This window comes from Leopardus geoffroyi, chromosome A2 (assembly GCF_018350155.1).
Source record: "Leopardus geoffroyi isolate Oge1 chromosome A2, O.geoffroyi_Oge1_pat1.0, whole genome shotgun sequence".
Taxonomy (NCBI): Eukaryota; Metazoa; Chordata; class Mammalia; order Carnivora; family Felidae; genus Leopardus; species Leopardus geoffroyi.
In genome coordinates, this window is record NC_059331.1 from 86,366,101 (window position 1) to 86,379,037 (window position 12,937).

General features: G+C 33.8%; 1 protein-coding gene across 3 annotated transcripts in view; it reads right to left on the reverse strand.

The window, feature by feature from the left end:
* Positions 1 to 12,937, reverse strand: part of HGF (hepatocyte growth factor) — an 80,694-nt gene that overhangs the window by 11,974 nt on the left and 55,783 nt on the right. For all 3 annotated transcript variants that reach the window (XM_045494624.1, XM_045494623.1, XM_045494622.1), the window contains 6 exons: positions 12,057 to 12,190; positions 5,812 to 5,850; positions 4,496 to 4,592; positions 1,646 to 1,720; positions 649 to 795; positions 28 to 134 (listed from right to left, as the gene is read on the reverse strand). In XM_045494624.1, the coding sequence (XP_045350580.1) occupies positions 28 to 134; positions 649 to 795; positions 1,646 to 1,720; positions 4,496 to 4,592; positions 5,812 to 5,850; positions 12,057 to 12,190 (599 nt within the window). The remainder of the gene's footprint in view (positions 1 to 27; positions 135 to 648; positions 796 to 1,645; positions 1,721 to 4,495; positions 4,593 to 5,811; positions 5,851 to 12,056; positions 12,191 to 12,937) is intronic.

Here is a 12,937-nt window from a genome sequence, read left to right on the forward strand (position 1 = left end):
TTGCCTTATCTTTTAAAAATAGCTTACATCCAGTATAACCCCAGCCATAAACACTGCAAGTGGTTTTTTCAGGAATGGTGCATCCATAATTAGGTAAATCAATTGTACTAACAAAATCATCCAGGACAGCAGGCCTGAAAATGGAAAATATAATGATAAATACCCTTGATTGAATCAACACAAAATTAACACATTGAAATTTGGTGTTAATTTGTAATATGAGATTAAGAGAGAATAAACAGTCTTATTTCTTAAAAGAGAAAAAGGGAATGTCTAATCCATTGTAGGTAGTAGAGGTGGGGGTAGGTAGCAGAGAAATGAATCATTTACTTGCTAAGTGGTCGCTGTATTTTTTAAATATTATTTTACCTATTAAAGTTACCAAATGATTACTCCCTAAGCTTTGGTTTTAGAGCAGGTTATTCAGACTTGGTCAAACTTCATTTATTAATTTTGAGAATTTTTAAGATGTCTTTGTCTCTTTGTACACACACACACACACACACACACACACAAACACATATGACATGTGACATATGCTTTTATAGTAAATTTACGTGAAAGAGAGAGAATAGCCACATGGCTAAAGAAAAAGCTTCAATAATTCCAGTGTCGGTTAAAAATACAAAACCTTCTCAAGCAACTAACCTAGCAAGCTTCAGTAATACCAGATCTGACCCTTCAGGCCCATATACCAGCTGGGACACATTTAGAACCTGTTTGCGTTTCTCATCTCCTCTTCCGTGGACATCATGAATCCCAAGCCAAGCTTCGTAATCTTTCAAGTCTTTGTTTCTAAGTAAAAAAATTAAAATGTAAAATACAATTTTAAATTGGGTAGTATTATTCAGGCATATGATCATTTTAGCTTATAAATAGGGCGGATACATAACCTAAATTTAAAATTTGAATCAAAGTATAATAAAGAGCAACACATTTGTTATGAGAGATTCTGAGTGTTGCAAGCACACATAAGGAGAAAGAGCCTTCAAACTGCTCAAATTCTAAATGGCTGTTTAAGAAAAAAACTCTTTTAGTCACACGTGAAAAATTCTCAGGTGAAGCACATCACATGAAGTATAATTTTCTGCAGATTTTCCTTCTTAGCTTTGTATATGTTTGGTTTATTAATGGGGATTGAGAATTTATACCAACAAAATCAAAGTGACTTTGATGAGAATTAGGAAGTAAGTTTACAAATGCTACCTCCTTAACTTTTCCTTAGGCTAATTATCATTAAAAATTAATCCCAGGATGCTTCTGAGCCTGGATCTACATAAGAAAGGAGAAGTGAGAATTGAGAGAAATTTGCTGGTAACTAAGAAAAGGATTTCTATCTGGAAATATAGAGTGCAAGTAGGAGGTGGGGGGAAAGATTATTTACATAATTCTAGCAAAATTCTCTCCCAAATGAGAGTCATGCCAATTGTAGAAAGAAGTGAACAGAAGTAGTACCCAGTACATAAATATCAATTAAGTCAAAGTAAGTTTTGCAAGCTAAATCTGAAAACAGAAAGTACATAATTTGTTCAACACTTGTTGGTGAATCTGTTAAATGAATACACATTTTAAGCCTACAAGCTAAATGGAAACCCTACATATTTTTGAAGGCTCAAAACAAATATTGGTTTCAGAAACACTTTACCGAGAAGGGAAACATTGTCTTGCGGTAAGAATCCAACTTTCCTTTATCAATGATCCTCCACAGATATGTTTATTTCTATGAGAAAGAGGAAAGAGAAACAAGTAACATCTGCGCAGAAAGGGTGCCTGCCAATTAAGGCAAAACCTATGGTTCCATTGTCAAAAATAAATGCATTTGAGAGGAAAATATAGAAATTAGCTCAGCGAGAATAAAATGAACAACTCTTTTACTGGAAAGATGATATTTGACGATTGAAGCATTAGCATTTTTTTCCTCATGTGATAACAAATACGAAATCATCTTTATTTTTGAGTAATGAGCCCTATCATTACACACTGAGATCCATTCCCATCACACATATTCACATGTGTGTGTATCTATCCTTGGGAGAGCAAGTATGTACTACAAATATAGAATATTTAGCATGAACAAAAATCACAAATAACAACAAAAACAATGTAGACCTATTTAAATTCAATGCCTGATTATAAAAATGCAACCCTGAGTTTTTACTTAAACCCTACAAACTATCTGATGGCGGCAACGTATATTTGGACATTATTTCCCTTCTTTCATTACCATTATTTATTTTTGAAATGTTAACTTTGAATATAGTGGAGTTTGAGTAAATTTGCTGAGCTTAAAGCAAGCAGTATAAATTTCACTTATAAAATTAAAACAATTTTATAAGACAAATCATCTAAGAAATTATTAAACATTTGTAGGGAATAAAAAATACTAGCACATTTACTTGATGATATCCTAAATCTGTAAATGCATTATTTTTTGGCAGAGAAATGGAAAAAAACACAACTTTTCCCAATTTATATTTCCAAAGAGTACAGATGTTCAATGCTTCAGAGGGTAATAGAAGAAGGTTCCCAGACTGAGACCACAATTATTTATGGCCAGTACCACAGAAGAGGCTAAGAGTGTATATCGAGTTTTAATTTCTATTCCTCTCAGTATGTGTTTTGGAAGAATAACTAAACAGCTGTTTTTACTGAGGACTTGGATTTAAAAGAAAAAAAATATTTTTTTTTCTAAAAGTTTATAGTACTCTGATCTGATGGAAAAGAGTTTCACCTGCTCCTCTAAGGAGGGAGACTTCTAAAGGACTATTCTTATACATCCTCCCATGGTCAGTAATAAATTTAGAAGTATATGCCTCTTTTTTTTTCTGGAGTAATGAGATTTTCAAAGAATCAGTAATTAATTCATATATGTGGAATCTTAGAACAAATTTATCATAAAGAAAATGAAACACTCTCTCCCCAAAATTGACAGTCTTCATTAAATCTTTATATTTCATAGTCAGCTCTAATATTCTGGTGAGTTTCAAAATTCTGTTTCAGTACTACACGCCTAGGACAGCTACACCACAATTATTGACATAAATATTTGTCAAATTTGGTGGCTTACTCTCTGCAAAAGGGCATATTAAAAGAAAACTTTAGGCCATCTTCTACCCAGTATCTAGAGTCTGATTTATATTTATATCAAATTTATGAATGCCATGCTTGTTAAGAATTAGTGTATTCATAAAAGAACTTCAGTTTCAAGTTGTCTTTATTCTACTTCAATTTCCCTGATTTAATTGTAGCAAAAGATGTACTTTCTACCTCTACTAGAAAGTTAGAGGTAAAAGAACATAGAGGGTCTTCAAAAAGAGGAGATATTTGAGTTGGTATTTGAAGAATGAGAAGTATTTTCCAGACATAAAATAGAGGAAGAAAGATACAGCATGTAGTGAGAACAACAACCTAAAGGCTTGGAGGGAGAAACATGGAATGTCTTGAAAACAAGGGGAAATGGGGCTAAAATGAGTGTATTTTGGGATAGACTATATAATGAGGTTCCAAGAGAGATAAAAACAAAGGTACTTTAACATTCAGATTACCATATGGTGTAATATATGTAATGTATAGGAAGTTGTAAGATCAGATTTCAACTAACTTCTATTTTCAATATTTAATTCTTCCAACATAACTAGTGATTTTAATTTTTATAGGAGTATATTGTCCAAAATGATTTTACTGAAACCATATCATGAGATATGAGAAATAGACATGTCAAGAATTTTTCATCCATGCTGAATAGTATAATAGCTAGGCTATCCAACATCAATATAGTTGGTTAATCTTTTTCTCAGTGATAGACTATTCTATAACTTAAAATTATTATTTTCATTAGAATGCAAATGAAAAAAATTAGAAATTAAAAACAAATATAAAGTTTCTGATATGATTACACATAAGCATGTTAGAAAATAAAGTCATGGGGCGCCTGGGTGGCTCAGTCGGTTAAGCGGCCAACTTCGGCTCAGGTCATGATCTCAGGTCCGTGAGTTTGAGCCCCGCGTTGGGCTCTGTGCTGACAGCTCAGAGCCTGGAGCCTGTTTCAGATTGTGTCTCCCTCTCTCTGACCCTCCCCCGTTCATGCTCTGTCTCTCTCTGTCTCAAAAATAAATAAACATTAAAAAAATTAAAAAAAAATAAAGTCATAATATCGTAGATTAGGGAATTAATTGCATGTGTTTTATAACTGCTTCAGTGATATCAAGGTATAAGTAGGTTCTCTGTGTAGTTGTGTTTTCTTAAAAATTAATGAAGTGTCACTTGTCATCAGAGACAATGTCAACACATAGGGAACCTCCATGAACATTTAAAAAGGCACTGTCTCTGAAGGCACAAATTGTAAAATCCGGAGCTATTTGGCAAGCAGAATCTGGTCAGTCTCCTCTTGTGCCCCCCTCATATGGGTGCCTATATGGATGGTACAACCATCCTGTTGGGAATATGACTTTGCAAATAATTCAAATACATGTGATTTGTGTCTATTAATAATTACCTGTATTTCAAACTAACCATCCATCCTACATTTGTCCGCGTTGGGATTCCATTTACAACTCGCAGTTGTTTTGTTTTGGCACAAGATATTACGGGATCTAAAAAGAGGACCAAAGACAACATTTTGACAAAACATCTTGCAATAATCAGTGCCTCTCAGTTTGCTTAAAAGCATGGTACTTAAACAAATGTAACTACTGTAAGTTTGTCAGAAGAACATTTGGAGGAAAGAAGGTAAGTATTATGACTATAGTGTCAAAACAGGCCTAAAATGTTTGCTATGTTCATCTAAGTAGACAAGTAACATAAAAAAATGAATTAACTCAAGGTAGACAGCATTGCCATAGTGAGAGTGGCTTTGCCCACCAAGCACTAAGTATAGGCTCTTCATATCTAACACTAATTGTTATTTCCTTCACAAACCTCTATACAAAATGGAAGAATGTTCTTTATAGTAGCCATTTCTGAATATCAATGGAAATCCATAGCCTCAATGAAAAAAAAACTATATTTTTTAATACTTCTTTTTTATGATAAGAATGTAGAGCCTTTTGAAACATGTTACCAGCATTGCATTTATTGAAATCGTATCCAGATGACAAAATTATTATGTCCAAATCATTAAACCCAAATGACATGATGCAGAATTCTTTGGCGTCAACTTTTTCCTGACCCTTCTCCGGATTCCTTGCCTTATCCTTTCTATTCCTGTGCATGGTCTAAAATTTCCGTTTGCTTCTTCAGACTGAGACAGAGCAGGTGGTCTCTTAAATCAAAATACTTGAGTATCTTCCTTCAGCCCAAGACATATGTGAAAATCAAAAACAAGCAGTTCTAAAAAGATTTTCATAAATTGAATATTAACCGAACCTCTCAATTTGTATCGTCTTTTACCTAGTGGTGCATGTCAAGAGCCTTAAAAACAGAGCAGGTAGACACATTGCGTAACTTTCCAACCTTCTGGTTTTATTTTTTTTTTTTCTGACTTTAGCATCCTGATTTTATTTAAAGGATGGTGAAGGTCCATTAATGTCCATTTTGCCCAAAATTATGAGTAAGATAAATGCTCTTCTCAAAGTTAAGTATAACATCTTATATTTTCTGATAGAGAATTGAATTTTGATGTTCAGTATGTAGTTGCCTTTGTAACCCCTTTACACAAGCACATAGAGAAGAATTTAATAAAAACAAATAGCTTAACTTATTTTTATGACAGAAGTTAATATAGTGATAAGATATTTTCCATGAAGAAAATAATGACATAACTTCTGACACATAGAGATTCGAATATACTATATATTACAAAAGATTACTTACGGTCTAAATTGACTATTGTAGGTGTGGTATCACCTTCACCTGTAAAATAAATATATACATATACACATAATTCATTCATACATATTTCTGTTATATAGAACCAAAAGTATATATTAAAATCCAAATATCCATGAATTGGATAACTTACTAAAATTTCACCATTTTATTTAAAGATAAAATGTGATAGTACGCTTTTAGTAATAATGTATGACTTTACTGGGTATTAATGACTTTACTGGGTACTGTGAGGAAAGCCCTATTTTATGGCTGTGGAGACACTCAGGTGTGTGGTTTGATGAGCATTGGAAGCTTAGATTACACTGCTGGCCTCACGGAGCAGCCTCATTCTACAGAAATGTCCCAGAGGTGCCCAACATGATACACAATGAATATTCCATTGAATAGCACTAATGCTTATTATTGTTTGCTTGAGCCAGTCATACGGACTGACTGTGTTTTGTTTGCTTGTTTGTTTTTGTTTTTGTTTTTGTTTTTTTATTGTAATTTGGACCTTTTATAGTTTTTCTGAAAATCAGTTTTATTTTGTTATATGGTTGAGGATAACTGAAACACCACATGCTTCACAAAACTCTTTTAAGAATTCTAGAAGATAGAGGGGCGACTGGGTGGCTCAGTCGGTTAAGCGTCCGACTTCAGCTCAGGTCACGATCTCGCGGTCCGTGAGTTCGAGCCCTGTGTCGGGTTCTGGGCTGATGACTCAGAGCCTGGAGCCTGCTTCCGATTCTGTGTCTCCCTCTCTCTCTGCCCCTCGCCCGTTCATGCTCTGTCTCTCTCTGTCCCAAAAATAAATAAACGTTAAAAAAATTAAAATAAAAAGCATTCTAGAAGATAGAAATCAATGTCACTAATGGAAAAAGAGGGATGACAAAATATAATTGCGTTTTGTTGGGATATTTCAAATACTGATTCTTCCACATGGTAACAAAAACAAAAGCATGGGAAAAATAACACTGGGAACTGCAAGTTAATTCTAACTAAAATGTCATAACTTACTTTTTTTTTTTCATAACCTCCCTACCAGGGTTTAATCTCTGCAAAGAGAAAAGCTTGGAAGATGCTAGGATTTGAAAATACTTATGCAATAATGAATGAGGCATGCAACATTTCCTGTAGTTTAATGTCTGACTGTTCAGAATTCATGGTATAGAGTTTAGTCAGGCACTATTTAGACCCAGCTGGTTGTTAATCCCAGGAAATGCCCTGAGCTCAAATAAACCAGCAGCAAAACAATAATGGCATATGGATTCCTGTGTAATACATGCAAATTTGACTGTTATTTATGGGAAATCTCATAAGAATTAATATATGCTAAAGGGTTGTTATTTATGTTCGTTTTCCAGATCTAGATATTTTAAAATGAATAAGGGTAAAGGCAAACATATAAATTTCATTATTTCCCTTTTTAGCTTATCCTTGGGGAGGGTTTTGTCTTAGAGTCAGCTGAAGTCAGTGTTTTAGCTCATAGTACAAATTAAGATTGAGGCCAACTATGGTCATTAAAACATCAAGGATATTGGTTATTCCACTCCAATCAATCACTTGAAAATTCTAAATTTAAAAACTAGATATTTAGTCCTTCTGGTGTTGTGATGAAAAACACTAGACTGACCATTCTATCCTTATTGTATATCAAGTTTCCTATTTTTAAGCATCAAGTTAATAGGTCAACAAAATACTTAGTTCATTATTGTAATTTACTACAATATTTACATTTTTAAAAATTTATAGATATTGTATATTTAGGACTTTAATAACTCGTAGTTATTATATACATATATTTCCATTAAACTGATATTTCTCATGCTTTAGAATAAGCTGAAATACCACTTAAAATCAGATTTCTGAAGATTCTGAATTGGTAACTAGATTATGAGTTTTTTAAAAAGCATTCTAGGTTCTTCTGTTGAACACTTTGAGCAAAACTTTGAGAAACTGCTCTCTAGGCCTTTTCCATTTTACCATCAAATACTATTCTTGCTTCTTCTTTTTGCTTTTCCCATACTATCTCCACCACAGTACTCAAATCTGAAATATACTTATTTATGATACAAATCTTTTGCATTGATTCAAGTTAAACTTGAAGGGAAACATGTCATTGATAAAGGGTTTACCTATGGAAGAGTAGGTAAATGTGTATGTGTCTGCGTTTATATGGCCTCAGAACCAGATATGAATTCTTACTGAAAAAAACCTTCTTGTAATGTATTCTTAGTTTCAACCCAAGCTCAAAACTTTATGGACATCACATATTTCTCCAGGCGGATATCTATGTTCCCATTCTCATTATATATTTTAATATGAATATATATTTGTTAAATTATATTTACATTAATGTCTCTTCTCTACACTGAAAGATAACTGAAGGTAAAAAAAAATATTGTTTATATTGTTGTATACCTAGCATGTTATAACATAGGGTTTTGTACACACTAGCAACTGAGTTTAAAATTAATAAGTGAATAATTAATACAAACTGAGATGGAAGTTAAGTTTGTGCAAGGCACTTATAGTAATAACCCTGGAAGTTGGAGTTGAAGCTCTTAACCACTACATTCTAAGTATTTAATACTGAAGATTTGTCTAAGATCTACAAAGTATGTATGTGCATAGGTAAATATATAGGCATTTCTACAATTTTATTTTTACATATCTGATAATCCTAAAAATGTATGTTAAGTATTGTTCTGTAAACATTTTTTAAAAAGAAATTAAAACTTTTGCATGTTTTTTAATACAAATGTACAGTGTGGAAATGATTTATACAGTCTCTACAGTTAAATAAATAAGAACTCAAATCTTCTAAAGATAAATTTTATTAGCCTTTCACCAGTGGGAAAATATAAATAAATCCTGGCTATAAATATTAGTTAGAAAAATGACAGTGTAAAAATATTTATTGAAATTAATGTTCAGAATATATTGAAATAAAAATGAGTTATTTGCAATAGCATTTAATCACATACTAGCAACACTCTGAAGTCTTTCAATAGCACATTACTAACTTTTAGTTTTAAAATGTTAGTTGAAAATATGTTTTGAGAACTTTTAAATTATTAGAGTCCTGTGTCAGTTAGGTTTATAAACCAAATTACACTTCTCAGAGATTATACAGGACCATTTTACTCTGAACTATGTCGGTGTGCAATAGAACTGTTTTAGAAGCCTGACATTCCCTTCTTCCTAGACCACTGGATATTTTATTAGCTTCCATCATTCTTTTTTTTTTTTTTTTTTAATTTTTTTTTCAACGTTTATTTATTTTTGGGACAGAGAGAGACAGAGCATGAACGGGGGAGGGGCAGAGAGAGAGGGAGACACAGAATCGGAAGCAGGCTCCAGGCTCTGAGCCATCAGCCCAGAGCCCGACGCGGGGCTCGAACTCACGGACCGCGAGATCGTGACCTGGCTGAAGTCGGACGCTTAACCGACTGCGCCACCCAGGCGCCCCTAGCCTCCATCATTCTTAATCATAGAGACGTCACAGAAAGATACCACCAGGTAAAGCTAATGTTTATAAAGAATAATCCTTTAACCATTAAAAAAAAAAAATTATGTGCCAGATAGGTAGGTTTCTTTGCTTTTTACTGCTAAAACTAGAAAGACATCTTCTGAAGAAGAACATTTTCAGGACCTAAGCCAACCCTAATATGGGAAAAATAGAAAATTAGGAACACACTAATTAATTTGAAAGGCTATGATTATAACTAATGAAATAAATATATGTAATATAATAACATATATGTAATAATATATAATTTATTTATAAGCATATAAGGTGTTTATTTACTATTATAGAGAATTTATTTATTAAAAATAGGTTGGGAAGTTACAAGTCACTTATAACCATACTAGATGAATATCATATTTAAGAAGTTTGCCTATTTATGATAAAATTTCAGAAATACGACTAGTGTTGGGGTGCCTAGGTAGCTCAGCCAGTTAAGCATCCTACTTCTGCTCAGGTCATGATCTCACGGTTCATGAGTTCAAGCCCACGTAAGGCTCTGTGCTCATAGCTCAGAGCCTGCAGCCTGCTTCTGAATCTGTATCTCCCTCTCTCTTTCTGCCCCTCCCCCACTCCCACTCTGTGTGTGTCTCTCTCTCTTCCTCTCTCAAAAATAATCATTAAAAAAAGAAAGAAAGAAACATGACTAGTGTTTCCACTTAAGGTAAGAAAGTATCTCTTTAATTTGCCATAAATTATGTGTTTGTATTTCATGGGTTTTTTTTTAAGTTTATTTATTTATTTTGAGAGAGAGAGAGAGAGCATGAGCAGGGGAGGGGCAGAGAGACAAGAAAAGAGAATCCCAAGCAAGCTTCACACTGTCAGCGTGGAGCCCATATAGGACTCAGACTCACGAACTTTGAGATCTTGAGCTGAGCTGAAATGAAGAGTCGGATGTTTAACTGACTGAGCTGCCCAGGTGCCCCTGTATTTCATGTTTTAAAGCAAACATCATTTCTTCATTTTAATCCTTTAAAATGGGTACTTTTGTTCCTATTTTCAGGGTACTTGCTACTGGCTTATGTCACAAGAGAAACATTCTTTTTTTTTTTTTTTGAGTTTTTTATATTTTAATTCCAGTGTAGTTAACATACAGTGTCATATTAGTTCCAGGTGTACAATATAGTGATTCAACAATTGTATACATTGCTCAGTGTTCATCATAATTGTACTCTTTAATCCCCTTCACCTATTTCACTCATCCCCCACCCAAGAAAAACATTCTTTTTTTTTTTTTTTTTTTTTTTTTAAATTTTTTTTTTCAACGTTTATTTATTTTTGGGACAGAGAGAGACGGAGCATGAACGGGGGAGGGGCAGAGAGAGGGAGACACAGAATCGGAAACAGGCTCCAGGCTCTGAGCCATCAGCCCAGAGCCCGGCGCGGGGCTCGAACTCCCGGACCGCGAGATCGTGACCTGGCTGAAGTCGGACGCTTAACCGACTGCGCCACCCAGGCGCCCCCAAGAAAAACATTCTTAAAATAAAGGGTGTCCTTTTGTAGACGTGAGATAGTTTAACATAATGTTTAAAGATGTTTGCTATAAACAGAGCTATGAGATATGTAGTCTAGTAAGATGGTCTTTTGCTACTGACACAGTTTTATAATAAGGCTTTTTCACTCAATACCATATGGAGGATATACTTCCATCTCAATACATATTATTCAGTGGTGCTCAATTAGGATGATTTTGTCCCCCAGGGGACTTTTGGCGATATTTAGAGATAATTTTTGATTCTCAATATTTTTTTATTGACATCTCGTGGATAGAGGCCGGGGACACTACCAAACATTCTATATTGCACAGGACAGCTTCCTACATCAAAGATTTATGCAGTACAAAATGTCACTAGTGCCAAGATTGAAAACTCCCAAGACATTTCTCTAAGCTGACTTCCAGACAAGCTTTCCAATTCACCAAGTTTCACAGTATTGAAAGATTTTAACTAGCCAGACCTTCACAAACATTGGGCATAAATAATTACTTTCTTATTTGCCAGTCTTATTGGTGAAAATGATCTTATGCTTTTATAATTTAATTTTTCTATTAAGTTTTAATCTATTTTTGTTTATTTGTTTAATTATACTTATTCTTTAAGATTCATTTTCTTCATTTTTCTCCTAAACTGTGACATTTTTTTTCTTATTGATATATAGGAGCCCTTTTATATGAGGTATATCAGACATATGTATTTTACATATATCTTTTACTTTAGACACTGATATTCTTTTAACAAAATCATCTTTGACTCAGAAATGTGGTGAGAATGCTCTACACTTTTTAATATTTGGTAAGGCACGAGAAGAAAATGAAATCAATGTTATTTCAGGTCTGTCTATGAGTCTGTTACTGGATGGGGGCTTTGTAAGAGCTCTGCTATACTCACAGCCTGAACAGTTAGTATTGAGAGGGAAGTCTTTATGGTGCAGTCATATTGGAACCATGACCATTTATTGCATATGGATTTCAAATGAGAATCTTCTGAGGAGGAAAATATTATTTAAAAGGTCATCAGAATGTCTCTTTGTCTACAAAAGAGATGAAGAAAGATGTGTGTGTGTGTGTGTGTGTGTGTGTGTCCGTCAGTCTGGAATGCATCCCCACTTTAGGATTGACTCCAGCCCTCCTATATTTCCACCTCTGATTAAGGTATCAATTTAGTGGAGATTCAGTGTATTTAAAATATTTCACCTGAAGAAGATCACTGAAAGTACTTACAACGAGAAATAGGACAATAATCCCATGGAATGAGAGGATTTCCCGTGTAACACCAGGGGCCATGGGCATCATCATCAGGATTGCGGCAGTAATTCTTATTCAGCTTACTAGCATCTGGTTCCCAGAAGATATGCCTGCATAAACAACAAGCTCTGAAGATCACAAGATGCTCAGTTTGTCCAACAGAAACAAACTGTCACCAAGAAGATAAAATCCTAGCATGTAACTTCCATTATAGAAACAACACGAGCTTCTCTTTGGCGTGAATTTTAATTATTTTATTTTAGACTTATTTTTTTGTTCTTACAGTTTGGAATCATGTGCTCTAACTCAGGAATTTGGAATATGCTACGCAATTAGACAGATAAAATGATGAGAAGTTTTGTGATTTGCTTCTATTTAATAATTACAGTGGTAAGGTAACAATACCCCTATTCATAGAAGTGCAGAAACACTGCCAGAAAAACAGCAGATGGCAAAGAAAATCAAGGTTATAAAACACCTAGAAAATGCAAGCTATTGCAAAAGTATTTTTCATGTTTCAAAAACGTAAGAAGCATGACTAGCAATATCATTATAAGACAGAAAGACACACTGAAAAATTAATAGTAATGTGCTAATGAAATAAACTCTAAAATATCATTGTTTATATAATTACAATAGATGATCTTCGGACAGATAACTGAGTAACACTTTCTCATTTTACATCTTACTAAGTTTATTACATAAGAAAAGCAAAAACTCTCTACGTTATTTTGTAAGGCTATGCCCACTCATATAACATCAGTATTTGTATTTATTTCGATGAGCTTAATACAGCCAAATCCCAAACGGCCATTTGGTCCCATGACTGACCAAGTCATGAAAACTGTACAAGTAAC